The following is a 23058-nucleotide window of genomic DNA, read 5'->3' as shown; positions in this document are numbered from 1 at the left end:
GCACAGCCAGAAAAAAATGATTATTTATTTTTACTGCCAAATTTAAGAGAAAAAGAAATAATTCTATTAAATGTTTGATATTTAAAAAAATGATATGCAGATAGATTTTCATGTCATGTAATTTTAATTTTTGATTAAAATTAAAATTTATTTTATTCACTTGGATTAATAATGGCAACTTTTTCCAATGTTTTGTCTTTTGCCGTTTCGTATTATCGTGGCTGTCACTAGCGTCGAAATATTACCTCAATAATAATGGATATAGTCAAAAATGAAATAAATGAAAGCCAATCTATTTGAATAATGTTTACAGCATGTACAAACAATGTAAGCATTTTGTGATCCGCATTCATAACAATATTATTCGTGCTTCATTTTACCATCCATCCATCCAATATTGAGAAGGATTCTCTTCGGCTAAGGCCAAATAGGCATGTGCTGCAATGTGGCAGGCTACGTGCTTAGGTACAAATTCATTTGACATTTGGAAGCGTTCAAGTCAACAACGATGTCACTCTCAAAACTAACCAGAAACCTAGACCATGTCCGATCCTAATAGGATCATATAGGCCTCCACGGACTGGAGGTTTGTATTAATAGATTTTGTTTTTACAAGAAATGGATGTCTGCCACTTGCTCAACCTTTTAGGTCCATATTAGTTAAAAATCGATTGCGAGATTTGTACCGGATAAACAACCACCGGACAAATAAGAATACGACCTAATAAAAACGTTGTAAAATATATTAAAATTTGATTTTTTAAAGTTGATATAAATGTATACTTATATTATATTTATTTCTATCAATCTGTCTTTGAAAGACTAATTTATGTAATTTGATTTTTTTTTAGTTTTCATAATGCCTTCAATAAATGCGGAGAAATGTAAACAATATCGCGATCGTAATCAAACAGAAAAGAGAAAGAAAACAGCAGAACGTGTTCGAGCTCACAGACTACGTCAAAAAATAATTGCAAATAATATAATTTCACAAAAAAGTGAAAAATCGGCAAGTGGCCCTTCCAGTATTATTTCAAACCAAGACATATGTGTAATGACTCCCGAACCATCAGGTCAGCAAGCTCCTATTAGTCCAACACAGAACAATCGTAATATTATTACTGTACAAGATGAGGTACATAATATGCAAACTTCTCCTCGGCATTGTAACGGCCGGGTAACCAAAAAATATCCATTAACATCAGCGGAGCGTACGCGATTGTGGCGAGCAAAAAAAAAGGAACAATTAGCTGAAGCCTTATTCTTACAAGCCCTTTCTAATCAAGACATAGTGATGGGTGAGGTAATTATTTTCATTTGTACGTAAACAATTCACCGCAGGACACTTATTCGTTCCCCGCAGTACGTGAAACATGAGTTCGTGTAACATTTAATCAAATGACGAGTTCTTCGTTGAACATTTCACCGTGGAGTATATTTTGTACGTATGCTACAACATGTGGAGATGTCTTTACTAGGTTAGGTTAGTTTAGGTATAATCTAATTGGGACAGTACTATTTGAAAACTCTCGCCGCATTTTGTAAGATACGTACAAATGTATTCCACGGTGAAATGTTCAACGAAGAACTCGTCATTTGATAAAATGTTATACGAACTCATGTTTCACGTACTGCGGCGAACGAATAAGTTTCCAACGATGAACTGCATACGTACTACTCACATGTAACCAATTATTTTTTTGTTTTGTTACGCCAAAGAAGTATAACTTCTTCCGCGCGTACATATAAGTACACACACCGATTATTTTTTTGTTATATGGCCGCTCAGATGGTCAAAATATATATTTTCAACGAGCCGGGGTAATAATTTTGGGGATTTCATGAACAGGTACTGCGCTCCGGTCCAGTTCGACCTCTGATACTAAGCAATAATGGGTTTGGTATAGGGATTGCAATACCGAATGAAAATGTCAATACCGGTTTTTCGGTATTTCTTATTAAATACCGGTATTTCTTAATCATTAAAAAAACAGAAGTCGATGCTCATCAATAAAATCAAGTTATTAATTTTTCTTAAATATTATTTTATAGCAAAAACCTACATACCTACATTTATTATGTTGACATTTAAAAATATGTATTCATTTTGGTATTCATCATAATTGTAGAACTGTTAAATTTTTTACGAATAATTTGAATATATTTATAATTTTAACTAAAGCCCTCAAAAGTTCATCATGGGCAAAAAGTCCGGCTGCAGGAAAAGCTTCTTAATGGCCCACATGCTCAGCGTACGTCAAAATGGAGCTTTTATGCTATTTTAAAAGCATGATCCTGGACATTCCTTAAACGTTGTAGATAATCTATTTACATAATTTTGTAGCCTCATTATCCTTTATATTTATTTGAAACATTTGATGACTGCATAAAGTATTTTTATTACATAAAATAGTATTCTTTTAAACTTCTCGCTCTAATGATTTAGAATATAGGTAGTCATATTTCAGTACGTCCATGTGAAGTGAAAGTTATAGCTCCGTCTCGTGGAAAAACTGTTTTGACCGTCTGAGATAGATAAGCCATATTGACAAAAAATCTAACACACTTATCTTATAAAATATACATAAATTAGATACTTAACAAGTATGTAGGTATCGTAATATTTTCAATAATTCCGTTAAGCAAATTTTTCTATTTCGAGCGCTGTCATAAGTACCTACTTATTATCAGGGCTCGAAATGGACCGGAATGCGCCAGAGCGCCGTTCCGGTTCATACAATCCCCAAAATTATCGTCCCGTCTCGTGTAAATATTAATTTGACCGTCTGTACGAGATATGTCATATTATTAAAAAAATCTAACAAAATCGTTTTTTTTTTAAATACATATATATGTATAGAATCAGATAAGTAACAGTGTTAATATTTTCGTAAAATTATCAAGCGCTCCGGTTCGTAATTTTTTCCATTTCGAGCGCTGCTTATTATATACCTACCTTTCCTTTATTTTTTACAGATGGCTACCATAAAAACTGCCACTGATCTAGAATCGACCATGCCAAGTTTTAGTGACAAGGTTAATCGTGGAGAAGTCAACGAGATCAAAAAAGAAGTGATTGATTTGAAAAGCTGTAGTTATATCGACAGATTTCCATTTGTGGAAATGAAAACAGAATGTGATGAAATAACTATTGAAGAAAACGACGTAAAGCAAGAGGTTACTGAACACGAAAATGGTTCAACTGATGCCAGTGAAGGTATACTCGATGTAAATCAGACTAACTGCAGTAAAATAATAGACATTAAAAGTATTACACATGAAGATGAACCGTTTCAGTGTGAAAGATGTTCATCTAGTTTCAGCCACGCTGTTCTATTGAAAGAACATAAAAAGATTCATATTAGCAAAAAACTATACAAATGCACTTTCTGCCCTTATGCGAGTTTGTGCCTTAGCGCACTTAAATGTCATATGATGAAACACACAGGTGAAAAAATATATAAGTGCGATCAATGTTCATATGCATGCAGAAAGAGCAATGTTCTCAGAGCACACAAAATGATCCACACCAAAGAAAAACCGTACAGTTGTGATCAATGCTCTTTTGCGTGTAGCCTTAAAGCTAATTTAACAAGTCATAATATTACTCACACCGGTGAAACGCCGTATAGATGCGACATCTGTTCTTATGCATCTGAGACTAATAGTGGATTAGCTCACCATAAATTTACACATAACGATGTAAAAGTGCATACGTGTGATATGTGTACTTTTACGTGCAAATGGAGAGAGAGTCTTAAAAACCACAAAGAACTTAATCACAGCATCCAACAAAATGTTACATCTGAAACAGTAAGTTCATGCTTAGATTCGACTGCTGCTTATCCGATGTATTTGGATCCCGTCAAGCAAAGTGATTCTGTATTGTGTTTTGATAAAACAGTAATGGTATCCCCTAAAGGTATAAAGGAAATAAATCTGACTAATATACATAACAATGATTGTCCTAATGAGGATAATAGTGGTTGTGGTAGTAAAAAAGGAGTATATCTTATAAAATACGTCGTAGAATCTGAAGATAGTAAGAATGAAGTAAAGCCTTTAATGATTAATGAAAATGTTGTGAAAGAAGAAGATTCTGTAGATACAAATATCGTAGAGCAATCTTTTAATATTGAAAATGTTGTATGTAGTGTTGAAGATAATACTAAGAACGAAGTTAACGTCATAAATTACGTAATGGAGTCAAAAGATCGAAATGAAACAGAGATTGTTCATAAAGTTCTGAAAGAAGTGTCTAAGAGTAAAAATAGTATAAAAAATTCTTGTTATAATTACGAAAATCAAAGTTTAAATAAGTCCACACTTTGTTTGAAACAAAATCAAGAAATGCTTTTTAGCCATACGAATTCTGTACCCAGTTGTACTAAAATAGAGACTAATGATGCCGATGAAAAAATAATGATATCATCAGAAGATTTGGGTGAAATATATCCAATGACAATTATAATTCATGAAGACGATATCAAAAAAGAAGTAGCAGATCAGTTTCTTGAGAATGATAGTGGAGCATGTAGGGAAGACAAGCATAGTGCGAAGACAAAAGAATCTGGAACATGTGTGTATGAAGAAAAAAACAACTTAGTTAAACCTCCCAATATCGTTGAACAATTACAAATTCCATTCATGGAAGTCAAGATAGAGTTTGATGAAACAATTGAACAAAATTATATCGATGAATGTCAGAAGAGTTCAGGTCTCTTAACTGAAGTTGGTGAAGAAATATTTGATACAAATCAAGATGGTAACTGCAGTAAAAATAATGACTTGGAGATAATTGAAGGCACAGCAATAAATCAAAATAAAGACATTGGTCTTCATTGTCGAATGTGTTCGTCTAGTTTCAACAGTGCTTTTGAATTGAGTGACCATGAAAAGATTCATTTTGCTAATAGGCAGTACAAATGTTCATTTTGCGCTTATGCGAGTTTGAGGGAAAATGGACTGAAATTACATTTGATGACACACACTGGTGAAAAGCCGTATAATTGTGATCAATGTGAATATGCATGCAGAAGAGGCAGCGATCTCAGAAGGCACAAAATGGTTCACAGTTTTAAAAAACCTTTTTCTTGTGACCAATGCTCTTTTGCGTGTAGGAATAGACAAGTTCTCACCGCGCACAGAGTGGTCCACAGTGGTGAAACGCCTTTTAGTTGTCATCAATGTTCTTTTACGTGTAGGCAATTATCTAATCTTATTAGTCATATGAAGACTCACGCAGATACATAAAACAGCATCTGTTAGCAGCATTGATGCCAGATGTCTTTTTTAAATGGTGTCGGAAATAAATTTTTGTGCCTCTAGAGACGTGAAGGCCTGAATTTTGAATGGTCTTCGGAACCGTATCTATGTGCCGTGGTACAAGTTTAGGAGTAAATGGGGAGGTTAAAGATCGGACCACACAGCCTCTCATCATGCTGAGAGTGAAGAGGCGACGTTGGACCTGGCTTGGTCACATGTTGGAGCAGCATGGCTTAACCTAATTTTCCTGTTCTTCAAGCCTAGATCAAGTTTTAGATAGAAGACCGCTAAATACCATCCACAAACTGTATACAGAATGCTGTCAAGACCTGGTAAGCTGCAAGAAGACTGTCGAGCGACAGGGATTCTTTAAGGCGCCGTGTGGTGTCCATATTCTCCAACTAATGTGCAGATATGGTCTAAGACGGAGGGGAGAAAGCTTAATAAACTAAATTAAAACTTAACTTTAAATAATCTAATATATAAAAATCAATATTTGTTTGTTTGTTCATATTTTATGCGCTGCCATACCGTTCATCCGATTGCGATAAAACTTTGTCAAGTCATTGCTTTTACTTGCGCGAAGGTTATAAGGCTATCTTATATATAAAAATTAATGACTGTCTGCCTGTCCCGTATGCGTTCCTATACCATTCATCCGATTGCGATGACAATTTAGTGAGTTGTTGTGCGCACACCCGCGAAGGTTTCTGAATTATAAAAACCATCTTCTTCTTCATCATTAGGTATATCTTATTTTATTCGTATGATTCCTATACCATTCATCGGATTGTAATGAAACTTTCGTCGGTTGTTATGCCCACACCCGCGAAGGTTTCTAGTGTTATATAAAATACAAAGTTTGTTGTTTGTTTGTTCCATCCAATTTTGAAATTTTTACTACATATTAATACTATTAATAAAGTTTACATATTTTGGATTCGATTTTAATTTAGTGTTCTTTTATTTGACCTTTACTCATATTAGAATTATTTTCGTATTGCCATATTATATGACACAGATATTTTAATATTAAAAAGATAATTACTTATTATTCTTTTTTTAATATCTAAGATAAATGTATCCACGAAGCGACCCTGTGCGAAGCCGGGTACTTCAGTTTGTATATAATAATAAAATGGGATCCTGAACGAATTCACATTTTATAACGTGTTTTTATGTAAGTACCTACGTTTTTCTTTGTCTTTAAAATGTACATTATTAACCCATTGGAGACTGAATTTTTGAGGATCACTTAAAAAAGCACAATAATTACTACAATTGTTATAACTAAGTAATTTATTATTCATTTAATTCAAATAAAGCCTTTAAATACTTGTAGGTAACTTGAGTTAATTTTGTGTATAATTGGAATCAAGAAAACAAGTCAATAATAGGTTTTTGTGTGTTTTTTAGCCTTTTTTATATAAAATGAAAAAGGTAAAAAGTCTATGTTAGAAGTTAATGATAAAATAAAGATATATATACTAAAACTGGAGCTAAATATTATACTCATCAATATAGATAATTATTTAGAAGTTGGAGGGCCATTATATGTTATCTACTCACCCAAATACCTCATACCTACCAAACCGGTGATTTTTTTGACAGATTTAAATAAAATAGATTTTATAAATCGAATAATTCTTTAAATATAAGTAAATATATCTCTATATAACTAACATCAGAAATTGATATCTACATCTGATATGAAGTAACTTCAACTTTAAAAAAATTCAAAATATGATTAAAATATTCGATTGTCACCATGTCCCGCACCCTGTAACAGCAGCGCCGATTTTGTCCAATGTTCTCAACATAGGTACATAATTTTAAAATATTCATACATATCATCATCATCAGCTGGGGTCAATTTTCTGCTGGATGAAGGCCTCCCTAAGCTTTCTCCAACTCTCTCGGTCCTGTGTCGTTCGCTGCCACGTATTTCCGCCGAACTTTACCAGTTCGTCAATGCAGTGGCTTTTAGGGCGACCCTGTGGCCATTTCGTGCCCCTTGGGTACCACTGGATGACGGTTGTCCAGAGGCCGTCCTTTCGGTGAGCAATGTGCCCCGCCCATCTCCATTTCAGCTGTTTGGCAACATCTATTACATCGCGTACGACACCATAGCCTAGCAGAATTTGTCACAGACTCACGATGAGGACTGTCAAATGCCTTTTCATAGTCCACGAAGCAGCAGGCGACAGGTATATTCATCTCTTGGTACTTTTGCAGGAGGCATCGGAGAGTTAAAATATGCTCTGAGCAGGACTTCCCCGGGACAAATCCACTCTGCTGCGCACGCAAAACGTCCAGCATGGGACTTCTAATCCTGTACAGGAGAATCTGCGCCAACATCTTCCCGGGAACGCTGAGGAGAGTGATTCCTCTGTAATTATTAGTCTTGTGGGTTAGGTATCCTTTTTGTGCAGAGTAACAACGGTACCATCCCTCAAGCCTTTGGGGCACTGCTCCCTTTCCCATACCTCGTGCAGAAGGTCACATAAGGACGGCAATACAGCGCTCAGTCCGCAGAGCAGAAATTCTGCATGGATGCCATTATCTCCAGGAGCTTTCCTGCGCTTCAGTCTTTTGACAGCCTCTTTAACTTCAGCAGTTGTCGGAGGATCTTCGCAGTGTGGCTTCGGGCGGTGAGGTAAATATATATTAATGATAATATTAATAATCCACATTTTCTCCGGTTTTTAATAACATTTTGCTCAAATAATACCTGTGAAATCTGTGACCGCCTTCTCCTGGAGATTTTTTAAGATCTTGAGGTACCTACGACGTGGTTGTCATGAATGATTTTTGAAATCTTACCATGATGTGTGTGTCTTTGAGTTTACGGGTGTTAAAACTAGCGGGTTTATGGGATCACCTAAGTAGAGCAGTACCGGTTTATCGTAAGAATTAAGTTCGTTTACGACACAAGTCTGCGGTGTATATGAAAACTTGTACGTAGGATGCAGCACACACTTCACCGTGAAATTTTATGGTCGACATACTTACAATTATTATTCATGTTTAAATAAAACACAGTTCTTGTCATTTTACACTGTACAGGAAGCCAGCAGCAAACAAATTTAAAAAACAGTCGATATACTAGATTGCTTGTTAGGTTAGGTTTTCATTATTGAATAAATTCAAGAATTTTGCCAAAATCAGCTATGAAAATTGAATTAATGTTCATAATGAATCTAATAAAATTGGAGACCGTATAGTATATGGTCACCTCTTTCCGATAAGAAAGCATACAACGAACTTTGTCACAGTGAAATGTTTTATGTAGAATTCACAATAATATGTCACTATAAATAAAACGTGGCGGAGGGTGGCAAAGTCGAGAATGTCTGCCCGTCCATGCTTAGGATAAATGGTAGGCTCTGAAGAGGCAGCCATGACCGCGTCGATATCATCGATAAATTTATGGATGAGATTATCTAGAGTGTTAGTTAACCTACTGTTCCAGTCTTTATATTGTTTTGCATTGAAATCTTCAGCTATCATAGTGGGAGTAATGGTATTTTCTAATAGGGCTTTGAGGTCTTCACGTTATACGACAGAACGAGGTAAAAGTAAACAATATAATGGTAAAAAGTATTTTATAATATAGCAGCATTCATTTCTTTCAATGGCAATATTTTTCCAACCTCAAAATGGCGTGTGGTGTTGGCGAATCGTCTGGGTTAATAACATTATGTCAACTACTATTGATTAATAATATGCAAAATGAAGCGGAAGAGATGTAATTTCATCGAGAAATATCTGCATCATCTAAAAATGTAAGTTTTATGGAAATAAATCAAATTATTTTACGTGTCACAAACTTATAATATTCATGTTTCTTTTTTTGTATCAGTCTGCATTAAAACTAATTAACCAATATAGATTAACGTTAAAATACGTTAACCAAGAACGTGTTATACTATATTAAAAAGTAATATTTCATTATTTCACACAAATTATGTACATATAATTCAATTGTTGAGAAAATATTTTAGATTGACGTCAGCTGTCACTTTCACTGTCTGTTGGATTAGCAACTTACAATGACATTATTAATAAGCAACACACTCACTACAGTAGCTAGCAAGTAAACTCGCGCATAGCGACATTCGCACATGTACAGGTAGACGTCACGTGACAAAATTTCGCAATTTCCATTATGCGATATCACGCATCGGAAATTTATAACAATATCACCTTTATTGTAATGGCGTTAGAACAGTGTTTCCAATGTCAATGTTCATTTGAACGAACGATATTGATATTAAAATATGAATTATGCCATTCGGAAGACCCGACAAAATAGGAGTGTTATTTTTTTGGCAACTTACCTACTATTCAAACAGTTTGAAAGTAGTTTTCGTACATTTTCAATCGTTTGATGAACTATACATTCGTGTTAAATGATAAAGAAGTATGACGGAAAACATTTTGGTAACCAAACAAGCGCCATCTTTAGATTAATAAAGCCTGAGCACATCTTTTTGCACAAGCAACGAGTGGTCCACTGATCAGCTGTCAAAATCAGATCCCAGATTGCTTGACATATTGATTCGCCCTTTCTCGTTTCAAATTGAATTATAAAAATATTCTCAAATTAAATATATTAACTATCAGTACTATTTATAAATAACAGTGGCGAAGGGTGGAGGTAGGCTGTTAAGATTCGCTATAAATAGTGCATACTAAACTTTTTTAGTCATATGTATTTGTTTTTATTGAACTAAGACTACAATTTACAGATGGTGTTAGTTGGTTTTTAAAAATCAATTAAACCATGCCTAAACGAAACCATAATAGTTTTGGTCTAATTTGGGCAATACGACAAAATTGTACACACTTTTTCATTCATAGTTATTTGTTTTTGTTGGATTAAAAATACATATTACACATATTTTTGGTTAATTTTTTTAATTCATTAAGCCCTGCCTAAACCAAACTATAATAAATAAAAAATATTATTCTATTTATAAAATATTCAAAGTTATGTATGATTTAATTGCATAATTTTAGATATTTTATAGATAGACATGTATTTTTTGACTATTATCTATTATGGCTTGGTTTCTCAGGGTTTAATTGAATTTTAAAAAACTAACCAACACTATCTTTAAATTGTAGTCTTATTTCAATGAAAACAAATATGTATGTCTGAAAAAGTTTAATGTGCACTGTTTATGGCAGATCTTAACAGCCTACCTCCACCCTTCGCCACTGATAAATAATATACATTCCTGTTATTCATCAGCTGTCAATGTCAGACTAGTCCTTCACACAAAAACCGGTAGTAATATTATCGATTTCCAAAATATATGTAGCATTGATCTATGCATTACATTTGTGGAATGTGTGTTAATGCTAGTGTATTATTTATCATGTAACTCATCTATCCAAATCAAACCATTCCCTGTGTGAACACGACAGAAGCGTCAGTATGAGCACTCTATAGACAATGACAGGTCATCCATAGACAACGAGAGAGGCGAAAAGTAGGACCTGTCGTGTAATGTATCGGCTTTCTTCTTCAGTGGCCAATGACTAAGGCCATCCTCTCACGCAGAAAAATCCTACAAACTGGTTGCTGATGGAACTCATAAACTGACCAGTGACTGATGCTTCGCAGACGGCGCTACTGAAATCTAATAATCTAATAACCTCAAACTGTCAAACCACCGCCATCTATAGTCGAGCAAGTTTAGTATGTACTTGAGTCGGCAATGGTCAAACCCATCGTCTTTCCTACTTCATTCTAACCTTTTTCATTAATTTCTTTACGGGAATATTCTGGCAGCCTGTAATTTTACAGGCAGGAGTATTTCTCAATATCTGCCACATATTTTAAATAAAAAATCGGTTTGCCCATCTTTAACTTTTGACGTCTTGGCTTTCTTGTTCGGTGCTACCAATTTTGGTAAGAAAATATGATTTTTTATCGTATCTACTGATATTGGTACCACTCTTTAATGGGTGACCGGCAAGTGAGAGAACGACTAGCATGTTGCGTCTCCTCGGTTTCAGTTGTGGAGATTTTGAAACTGAGAGATTCCAGTCTTGCTGTTAGCGAGCCACCATTGAAATAGATTAGCTAGATACTGGAGTTTCAGTCTCGTCTTTTTTGAGTATTCACGTGGATGGCCTAAGGCATTTCGCTAACGAGAATACATAAAAAGTTGCGACTGAAACTAAAATTCCAGCCAGTATCTAGCTAAAGCTATGTTTCAAAACGCCCGCGATCGAAACTGAAGAAACACGACATTCTAGTCTCCCAGTCTCTCAGTTTCTTGTCAACCATACCAACAGTGGTACCAATATCAGTAGATTCGATGAAAAATCATATGTGCTTACCAAAATTGGTAGCACTGAACTGAACTGAACAAACAATGACAAGTCAAGACGTCAAAAGTTAAAGATGAGCGAACCGATTTTTAGTTTAAAATATGTGGTAGATGCTGAGAAATACTCCTGTCTGTATAATTACAGGTTGCCAGAATATTCCCGTAAAGATATTACGGAAAAGCTTAGAATGAAGTAGGAAAGAGAATGGTTTTGACAGTTTGAGGTTATGAGATTATTATTGTAAGTGGGTTTCAGTAATGCTGTGTGCGAAGCATCAGTCACTGGCCAGTTTATGAGTTCCATCAGCAACCAGTTTGTCGGATTTAAGTGTATGGCCTCAGTAGCAGCGTTTTGCACAGTGCAGCGTGCAGGTGGTCTTAGTGGCTATAAAAAACGGCGGTGGTGCTTGCGTTCATCAGCGCGCGGGCGAGCGCGCACGCTCATGACAAATCAGTTTGATATTTAACAGCGTTTGGTTCGGCGTGCAAATTGTTTTCGTAATTCGGTGGAGGGAATTAGCAGTAAAAGTCGGAATTGAAGGAAAATAATGTTTTTATTTAGTATAAACTTCGTTGTCATTACAAATTTATTCAGGCTGGAGTTATTCTGTTTTCCAAAAAAATCGTTTGGAAATTGGTTTCTTACCTACATATCGCACTGCGACGGAGGAACTGTTGTTTCGTCTATTTAATATCTGAGAATTGATTCGTAGTTGATGCTGTAGCAATATTATTCATAATGTAATGTAATGGTAATAAGTATACATATTTTATAATAATTACAAGATAAAAATAACTTTTTATACACAACGTTCTTAAATTTTCTGTTGAATCATATAAATTTGACTTGACTAGCTTAAACGATCAAAAAAAATTGTACTTTATAGAAATAATACTGAAATGTCGTTTTGACATTCATATTGACTTCCATAGTAACGCACGTATATATTAATAATTTTGTTGCTAGGACCCCAGACCCCTAGCAACCAATAATAGTGGATTCGATTACGGACTTCTTCCGAAATAACTTTTCATACCAAACAGAATTAACTGAAAATGAATTCAATTCTACTTAAAGATGGCTAAAAGTATTAAAAGAATACATTGGCATCGTGTTCTGATATATTCTAAAAGTTAAAATGTCTAGCTAGTCGGGAAGTTAGTTAAAAATCGATTGCAAGATTTGTACTGGATAAACAACCACTGGACAAATAAGAATACGAGCTAATAAAAACGTAATAAGTGTGTTTAATTTTGTGAGCGTAGTTCCAGTTCGTGAAATCCTCCAGATTATCGCTCTCGCATATAGCTATAACTAGCATGGCCGTATAACACAAAATTAAACATTTAATTTTATAATATATATATAATACCATTTCGACCACTGAAGTAGAGAATCAAAATATAAAAAAACACACCAATTTTGAATACTTTATGTATTTGTCAATCCCGTACCCAATAGTTGATTAGATTCTAATGGATTTAAGTTTTGTACTATTCCATTTGAGTCGTTTTTTAAACCCGGGTTTGGCCTTTCGGCATCTTCAGGCACTATGTGCACTCACCAAGAGGCAAATATAAGACTCAAATGGAATAGTACAAATCTTAAATCTAATAAAATTATATTAAATTGTGTATTATTCTTATTACAGATTGCTACCACAAAAATCCTACTAATCTTTTGGACTCGACCATGGCAAGTTTTAGTAACAATATAGGTTGTGGTGACATGGATGAAGAAACTCTGAAGATAGGAGTAATTTGTGCAGATAACGTCGTAGAAAAAGCTGTTCTGAATTTGGAAAGTCCTCAGTATGTCAACAAAATTCCTGTTGTGAAAGTCAAAACAGAGTTTAATGAATTATCTATTGTAGAAAATGGTGTAAAAGAACATATTGTCACTGAACGAGAAAACAATCCAGTTTTTCCTACTAGCGCCAGTAAAGATATACCTAATATATATCAAATTGGCAGTTTCAGTAAAACTATTGACGGTAAAATAATTCGAAATAAAGACAAACCTTTCCAATGTGATGTTTGCCCGTTGAGTTACAGTCACGCTGTTAAATTGAGAAACCATGAAAAGATCCATACTGGTATAAAACCGCATAAGTGTTCGCTTTGCTCTTATGCGAGTTTCTGGAAAAACGGACTAGCATCTCACATGATGACACATACAGGTGAAAAACCATACAAATGCGACCAGTGTACATTTGCTTCTAAGAATAACCATTCTCTCAAAGCACACAAAATGATACATAGTGGTGAAAAACCTTATAGTTGTGATCAATGTTCGTATTCGTGTAGACTTAGAGCTACATTCAAACGCCATCAAATTACTCACAAGCGTGAAATTCCATACCTATGTGACCTCTGTACTTACACGTACATAAGAAAAGATTGTCTTGACTGTCACCAATTTAAACAACAACATAACAACGCGATTTCAACATTCCAAGAATCAGTAGATGGTCTTCTTGTCGCAGAGTCAACTATCACAAACGTGACTGATGTCGAAAAAAATGATTCAGAAGGAAACAATAATATGGATCAATCTCTTGGAAACGATAATAGAATATGCAATAAAGACATCGATACTATAAAGAAAGTATCTTATGTTATTAATGAAGTTATACCGTCTAAAGTAATGGATGAAAAGGAGTTAATGACAATTTATGAAGATGTAAAAGATGAAACGTCTGACGAAAAAGGTTCAGAAGTAGGGAGAAGTGTACCTTTATTATTGGGTCAAACTAATGAGATCAAAAAAGAAGTTTCAGATACGGAAAATCGTAACAATATTATTTTTGACGATAATCAAATAAGTATTGAAGAAAATTGTGTAAAACAAGATGTCGCAGAGTGGAAAAATACTTCTAACCTTTTAACGATCGTCAGTGAAGGGAGTTGTAAAAGTGCAGACCTTCGGTTGATTAACCAAACTCAATTAAGAAATCGTAACAAGATTCATAATGACAAACGACCTTATAAGTGCACGTTATGCTCTTATGCAAGTGCGCTGAAGTGTACACTGAGAGATCATGAAATGACACATACGGGTGACAAACCACATAAATGTGATCAGTGTTCTTATTCGTGCTGTGGTAAACGGGACATGAAAACGCACAAAATGATACATAGTGGTGAAAAGCCTTTTAGTTGTGAACTTTGTTCCTACGCGTGCAGGCGAAAGACCAATCTCGCACAGCACTTAATGACACATACAGATGAAAGACCATACAAATGCGACATGTGTTCGAAATCGTTCAAGACCAAGCTTGCATGTGTAGCCCATAAAGCGACTCATAAAATGAAATCTTTTAAGTGTGATATATGTAGCTTTGCGTCCAAACGTTTAGAAAGTCTTGAGAAACACAAAATATTTGAGCACAGCGATCAAAAAAAGTTCAATTGCGATACATGTTCTTTTGCGTGCAATCGTAAAGTGTCAATGGAGAGCCACAAAAAAGTTCACACCGACGAAAAAGTTTACGTGTGCGACATATGTTCTTATAATTACTGCAGTGCTCGTGATTTAGAAAACCACAAAAGGATTCATTCCGGCGAAAAATATAAATGTGGAATATGTACTTATGAATGTACCGACCGGCGACAAATACAAAAACACCAAGTTAAACACAGTGTGGCCAGTACACAATGTATATCTGCCGCAACTATGATTGCAATTTTGCAAGAACCAATATTTGAACATGTTTCTATAGAGGCAAACGTTACAAATGAGTTAATTTCAAGTGACTCTACATTAAGCCGTCATCTGAATGAAGAAACGTACGTTAACAAGACGCATATTGCATCCAAAGATGCCGGAAAATGTTATAAATTAGGAATAGGTGTTGATGATGATAATATATTGGGAAAATCTTATGTAGTAAATGAAACTGTCACTGTAACGTGTGAAGCTACTACTGATGAAGATCCGTTTACAAATATAAATGAGAATGAAGAAATAATCTTGAATGAAGATTTAAATCATGATGATATTGTTATTCATAAAGAAATGTCTGGTTTATTGAATAAAGTAATAGTGTCTGAATGTAACAACGAAACAGATTCAGTAACGATTCATGAAAACGTTGTTAAAACAGAAGTTTGTGAAAACAAAATTGATTTAGATAAATCGAATGATATTGACTGTGCAAGTAATGTTGATAGGTATGCTCTAACAGAAGTATCTGATGTAATGAATGACGTCATAGCGATTGACGATAGCAAGGAAATAGATTTTATAACGATTCACGAAAGTGATATTAAAAAAGAAGATTGTGAAGTTAAATTTGATACGGGTAAATCTACTGATAAATATGGCGGTGTGAGCTATGCTGGCGATGTTATGAATGATTTAAAATCATCTGATACAGAAATACCGATTTTAGAGAATGTTATATTAAAGGAAGAAAAAATCCTACCAAATGACAGTGGTGGTGTTTGTTACGAGGCGAGAAATATTCCTGAAAGTTATTTTGTAAAAGTATCTGGTGTTCTAAATGACTTTATATCATCAGAAGATAGTAAGGGCATAGATCCAATAAATGTTTTTGAGAATGTCGTGAAAGAAGAAGTTTCTGAAGAGAAAAACCACGTAGATCGGTGTTTTAACATCGATTGGGATGCTATTAATACAATTCAGGCTAAAGATTCCAACGACAGCGGTGTTAGTGGAAAAATTAAACAGAAAACAATGACTAAAAAACGTGTGAAGAATTTAAAATGTGATAATTGCTCTTTTAAGTGCAAATACGATTTTAAAATGGAGATTCATAAAAAGACTCATAATTTAACAAACAAAAGTTTGCGTAGTACCATACTTAATGTTAACAAATCTAAAGAATTGATTGTAAGCGTTGATGTAATTGCTGTTCCTGACATTAAAAAGAAAAGGAAAAAACGTAAGAAAATAAAAATAACTGATGAAACAGATATGAAAGATTTATCTCATGTAAAAGATGATAGTGGTCCAAGTAAAAAACGTAGTCTAAAACCATATACTGAAGTAAAATTTACAGATAATGAAGAAAATACTGATGTAGAACTGTCTACTAATGTACATGAGAAAGTGATTGATGACAAAAAATGTCGGAAAAATAAGAAACTTCGAAAAACCAAAGATAAAATAGTCGTTAAGAAAGATCACAAACCTTTTCTGTGCGATCAATGCTCGTACAGTTGCGGCCTTTTACGTAATTTGAAAAAACATAAAAAGATTCATACTGGCGAACGGCCCCACAAGTGTCAATTGTGTTCTTACGCGAGTTCAAATTTAGAAACTTTAAAATCACACATACGGACGCACACAGGTGACAAACGTTACAAATGCGACCAGTGTTCATATGGATGTAATGGCACTCGAGATTTAAAGACGCACAAAATGATCCACAGCGGCGAAAGACCTTTCCAATGTGATCTATGTCCTAGCGCGTTCAGACGAAAGGCCAATCTTATAATACATATGGTTGGGCATTCAGGTAAAAAACCGTTTGGATGCGACTTGTGTTCTCAAAGTTTTACGAGCAACACTGCGTTACAACGTCACAAAATTATTCACAGTGGTGTTAATCGATTTCTGTGTGACATATGCTCATTCTCATGCAAGAAGAAATATGGTCTTAAAATGCACAAACAAAAACAACACACCGACAGAAAAGACTTAATTTGTGATGTGTGCTCTTATACGTGTATTCGTAAAGTTTCCATGCAAACACACATGAAAGTGCACACTACTGGAAAAGCGCACTTTTGCTTCATATGTTCTCACCATTATAGCAGTGCGCAGGAATTAAAAAGACACGGGAGAATCCACGACGGTACGAAAGAAAAATGTGATGTGTGCCCTTATGAATGCACAAACGTAAATCAGATGAAAAAACACAAAAAAAAATATCATACAAATATTGTCACAATACCCGATGTCTCTGAAAAGCCAACTTTAAAAAGGGATAAAGAGGAAAACGGAAAAACTTCCTAAACTCATTAATAGTGTTTTCACAATATATAATATTCTGGTTGAACTTTTGTATACTGCAATTTTGAAAGATGCCGGATTGGTGTATTCCAGATCTGGGAGAGGGCGATTCACACGAGAATACCAGGCACTGACCGTTGATGTTAAGAGGGCTGGCGCGCACTAGAACTGGTACGGTGTTCACGCACTCACGCACTGGTAAACGGACGATATACTTTTGGATGGATGATATATTATGAGATTGATGAATGATGATGATGGGAGCTAGTATTTGGAAGTATCGCTTGACGACGGTCACACTATATCAAGCTGACCCCGCCGTGGCCCACGAACAACTTGCAACTGCATTTGTCTGTGTAATGGAGTTAATCATTAAACTATGGTTTAGCGGTAACAGGCTTACGCACCAGTTGTCTCGAGCTAACTCAACTTAACATGTTTTAAGTCACCCTGCCTTATTCGTATCGTATCAGATAAAGATAGCTAACTTTAATAAGTCTACGCGAGTCAGCTGTCTTGAAGTCACTGATTGTTCGTCGCAATTACGCTCGATTCATGACCCGTAACTGTCGTTCGCCCTGGTTTCGCGACATTGATAAAAGGATGGTAGAGGTGTGACATATTTTTGCGGATTTAAGGATAGAATTGAGGTCATAATCGGCCCAACCATATTCTTATATATTAATAAAGTTCTACAAAACTACAACAGGCTCAAACTAACCTTGGGAGCGAATTCTGGACCAAATCGAGACAATAATGAAAAAAAGTTGTTGATGTGGGTCTTCAGAGCTTCCACGAATTATGCATGTGATGTTGCTTGAGTTAGCAAAATTGTGTTTGGTTTATATTTAAACTAATTTTATTTTTCTTTAAGTTTAATTAATAAAGTTGATTATCGTAAGAAATAGCATAATTTTGAATAACCTCAAAAATACACTAAAGTTAGACCTAATGGGACTCGTAGTCACGTACTTTAATTTCCGGGTGAGTACTGTAGCTTCTAAGCTATCGATTCGTGCGAATTCTTTCTTATTATCATCAGCCTGAATCTATCCACTGCTGGATGAAGGCCTTTTCAAGCTGCTTCCACTTCTCTCGGTCCTGTGCGTTGCCTTGCCACGTACTTCCGCAGAACTTTATCATTTCATCGATCCAGCGGCCTCTAGGTCTACCTTGCGGACGTTTTGTACTTGGATACCACTGGATGACTAGATTTGTCCAACGATTGTTTGCCTTCGAGCTATGTGTCCAGCCCATCTCCATTTAAGGCTTTTAATAAACTCTATTACATTGCAAACCCTTGTCTGCTTCCTTATCTACTCATTCTTTATTATATCTACTTTTAAACTGAGGTACTCAAATTCCACCAGTCAGGGAGCAATCGGCTATGTTTTCAATTAAGATAAATGACATTACTAACTTAATTGTATCAAACGTCTAGTCGTCAGCCACGTACGTTCTTGTATTTATGAATAATGAAATGATTATTATTATTTAATTCTTTATTGAATATACACAAGGTTCTAATGATGTTTGATTATTTATTATAGAAATATCATAATTTTGTGAAACCTCAGAATAGACGGATCGATAGCTTAGAGGCCAAAGCACTCACGAGGAAATTAAAAGACGTGAGTTCGAGTCCCACTCGGTTCAACTTTTTTTCTAAATAAAGAATCAAACATTCTTAAAACCTTGTGTATATTAAATATTTAATGAAACAATAATAATTTGACAAACTGCCAAAAGTTGGTAAGTCGATAAATTAGGTATTTAGAGTTAACAATGGATTATGTGTATTTATATAATATAAATATGTATGCTAAAAAAAATCAAATGTCTGATATATAGAACATTCACATAAAGCACAAAGAAAGTAGCATTGTGCCTGATTTTAGAGGGCATTTCAAACTTCAAATTACTATTACTTTCATAACATAATTTCAATACCTACCAGCTTTTGGCAGTAACCCTACAACATTGTAAATATAAGATTTTCAATTTACTGTTAAGTATATTATAATATTAAAAATGTTATTTAGAAATATAAAGGGGGTTGTATCATTCATAACAAGCAATTTAAATACATCATCCTCAGACTTCAGTTCATCTCCTCCTTATCCCACCATCACCACTACATCCCCAAATGTATATCTGAGGTGTTGTCAAATTATGCATGTATATTCAATATTATATACTTAGAGTAATACCTACATTCTTAAATTTTGTGAATTATTTCTTCAATAAAAGAAATATTTTATATCATGTATATAAAAGTATATTTATTTTCTTATATTTATATTAAAATGACGTAACGACCCTTATTACTTTTTGTTATTATTATTAATTATAATATAAAATTTGTATTACATAAGAGATAATAATAATTAAAAAAACAAACCTTGATTTAAAACCATTAAAATCAATCTTAACGGCCCACAAGCTCAGCGTACGTCAAAATAGAGCTTTTACGCTATTTTCAAAGCATGATTCTGGACATTTTTTAAACGTTGTAGATAATCTATTTACATAATTTTGAAGCCTAATTATCCTTTATATTTATTTTAAACATTTGATGACTGCATAAAGTATTTTTATTACATAAAATAGTATTCTTTTAAACCTCTCGCTCTAATGTTTTAGAATATAGTCATATTTCAGTACTAGTATTTTAAAAAAAATAATAAATATAAAAAATCTTAACACCACTTCACATGGACGTACTGAAATATGACTACATTCTAAAACATTAGAGCGAGAGGTTTAAAAGAATACTATTGTATGTAATAAAAATACTTTATGCAGTCATGAAATGTTTAAAATAAATATAAAGGATAATAAGGCTTCAAAATTATGTAAGTAAATAGATTATCTACAACGTTTAAGGAATGTCCAGGATCATGCTTTGAAAATAGCATAAAAGCTCCATTTTAACGTACGCTGAGCATGTCCCCCCTTAATCGTTACACGCAGGCAATACTATTCAAAGTGACATTTCTAAATAATGTTACAGAATAGTTTTTATATAGATAAATATTTAGGTAGGTAATTATTATCTGTTCTGTGGTAGGCACCTACCATGGCCCCCACAATGGGGGGGTTGACAGGTCCCTAGCCTGGAGTCCCGAGCATAAGAAAGGCCTGGCGTGGCGGGTCGATCAGCTAAGTGAGATTAATATACATCAAAAAATGTACTCTAATAGTAAACAAAAATTCAAGGCTATTGAATATTTTAAATATGTGGTTGTGCGTTGCAATTCGATGTGATGTGATGATTGACATACTATTAAATTAAATTTTATTAAATAAAATTCCTTGTAGAATTTGAGAAACACTACTGTAAATTCAAATTTATTTATTTTACAATAATGAAGATAACAAATTATAAATTCAAAGCGTTCACGACATGACTTAAAATAAGTGGTTTTTTTTTCAAATAAAAATACAGGACAATGTAAGCATTAAAAGTAATAAAATAAAAGTACATGGAAGCACACAGAGTGAACTAGGTTGATAGGCACTATCTTAAAAACCTATGAAACAACGTCCAACTAAGTTCACTCTGATGTAAGTTGAATATATCAATATTCAAAGCGATTTGATTAAGCATAGTTATTGCCCTCCCAATTGGCATTGCTAATGGCTGGTTAGATATTTGCACCTTGGAGAACAATTATTAATAACGGATGCCTTCGATTCCTAAAATAATCATCAGAGACACATATGCCAACACCACCAATAATGGCAGAATTTCTATTTACGCAGTGTATCATACTGCCCTTAACCTTAGCGATATGTAGGTGGGCGCGCTTCAGGGCGTGGGAGCTATTGTACGTAATGTTTTTGTCACGTTAGTGTAAGTTATTGAAAAAAATATTTTTTTTACATCAAAGAATTAAAAAGTAAAGTTGAAGCAGGTGGTTTCATAGATGTGTCCTGTAAAATATTACAACATATGTATTATTTAGAATAGGTAGGTAGTTCTACAATAAAATTTTACCAGTGTAGGTAGGTAGGTAACCAAAAGTTTTAAAAATGGTAGTCTCTGGTATTATATTAAAAGAAATAAACATTTTTTTTAAACAACAAGTTTGTCTGCATAAGTAGGTATAATATGATTATTTTGCGGCTTTTTACCGACCAATAATATATAATTTTTAAGTTATATTTCTTTTGGCGCGTTTGGGAAATCAGATCAGAGTGTATTTTTGGCGTGTGACATGTAAAACATAATTTATTTTTTCAAACGAAAAAAACGCACTCGATTGGATTCGAACCACCGATTGTTCGGTTATCAGCCGAACGCACTACCTCTACGCCGCAGTATGATACTGCAATCGTGACGATTATACAGTATAATATTATAGTTTAGAATTGTTCCGTTGCCTAGGCAGGGAATTTATTATTGTCGGCCATTTTCAATTCCTTACGTAAACAAATCAAACGACAGAGTGACAGTTGGTACTTTAAAAATAAAAACAACGAGAAACCATTAAGTATATTAATAATTTAGTAATATGAGTTAAGTGTATAGAAATAAACCAACGGCATTCCAATAAACGGTCCTTTTTCTTGAGTGTGTACTTTAACAAGATAATTAAGAGCTAGTCGAAGAATCTAGGTTAACACAAGTTTTGTTTTTGTTTTGTTACGCCAAAGAAGTATAACTTCTAACGCGCGTACATAATTAAGTAGGGTAAGGGGATGTATTATCGTGATATAGGTAATATCGTGATACATTTTCAATTCGATATTACGATATTACCTAGCCTGGTGACGAAATGAAACAACGCATACGATGAGTCAAAGGAGTGAAAAGGACAATGGTATTTTCACATTGATCGCTAATACGCTGTCGACTCGAGCGAGTACAAACCTTTTTATTCGCGAACCTGTTCCTCAAGACGTGTTCAACTGATTTTTGCAACATATACGCTCAGTTTTTCGTAAAATTATCTAACTGGAAACCGGTAAGCTATTTTTTTTCTGCACAACATCGATAGTTAATAGATCAACCTTACTATATTTGTTGGTATTTGTTCAAAATTTAATAAAATATTGAACAAAATTCCTTAAGTTAGCCGATGAATTTGTTGGGTTGTTTTCAAAAATTTACATGTTATTTTGACGACCTATTTTTGAATGAACTGTTTTAATGTTTTAACACATTTTTACTGCTATATTAATATATGTACGTACAGTTTATACGGTCGGCATTATTACTTGATAATTATTTATCCGGTTTTCGTTGGTTTTTTTTATCACGATATTGCCTATATTAGTATAATTTCTTTGATTCAGATATGGCTGCGACAGCGAAAGAATCCAAAAAAGGAGATAATACGCATCTTCAGATATAGATCGTGCTTTACGATTAGTGCAAGAAGGTGGAATGACAATTTATGCAGCTTCAAAATCATCATTCACTCTATCCCGGGGGACCGTCCTGTGGTTCTGCTTCTTGATTCC

The 23058-nt window shown here is 34.3% G+C and overlaps 2 protein-coding genes across 2 annotated transcripts; both read left to right on the top strand.

Annotated features, from left to right (window-relative positions):
- Positions 1-194: 194 nt before the first annotated feature.
- On the top strand, positions 195-5369 carry LOC147077258 (uncharacterized). Its single transcript, XM_085940783.1, has 3 exons — positions 195-327; positions 852-1303; positions 2977-5369. The coding sequence occupies exons 1-3, from the start codon at positions 315-317 to the stop codon at positions 5251-5253; spliced, it is 2742 nt and encodes a 913-aa protein (XP_085796909.1). The 5' UTR covers positions 195-314; the 3' UTR covers positions 5254-5369.
- A 3529-nt stretch (positions 5370-8898) lies between these two features.
- On the top strand, positions 8899-18482 carry LOC147077257 (uncharacterized). The gene is made up of 2 exons (XM_085941477.1): positions 8899-9050; positions 13262-18482. Exon 2 carries the CDS (start codon positions 13303-13305, stop codon positions 17590-17592), a length of 4290 nt encoding a protein of 1429 aa, XP_085797603.1. The 5' UTR covers positions 8899-9050; positions 13262-13302; the 3' UTR covers positions 17593-18482.
- The last annotated feature ends 4576 nt before the right edge of the window (positions 18483-23058 follow it).

Source organism: Rhyacophila brunnea, unplaced genomic scaffold, assembly GCF_057557595.1.
Source record: "Rhyacophila brunnea isolate RB1 unplaced genomic scaffold, BYU_Rbru_1.0 scaffold_13, whole genome shotgun sequence".
NCBI classification, from domain to species: domain Eukaryota; kingdom Metazoa; phylum Arthropoda; class Insecta; order Trichoptera; family Rhyacophilidae; genus Rhyacophila; species Rhyacophila brunnea.
The sequence above is the reverse complement of the archived record's forward strand: the minus strand, read 5'-3'. Positions and strand labels throughout refer to the sequence as shown.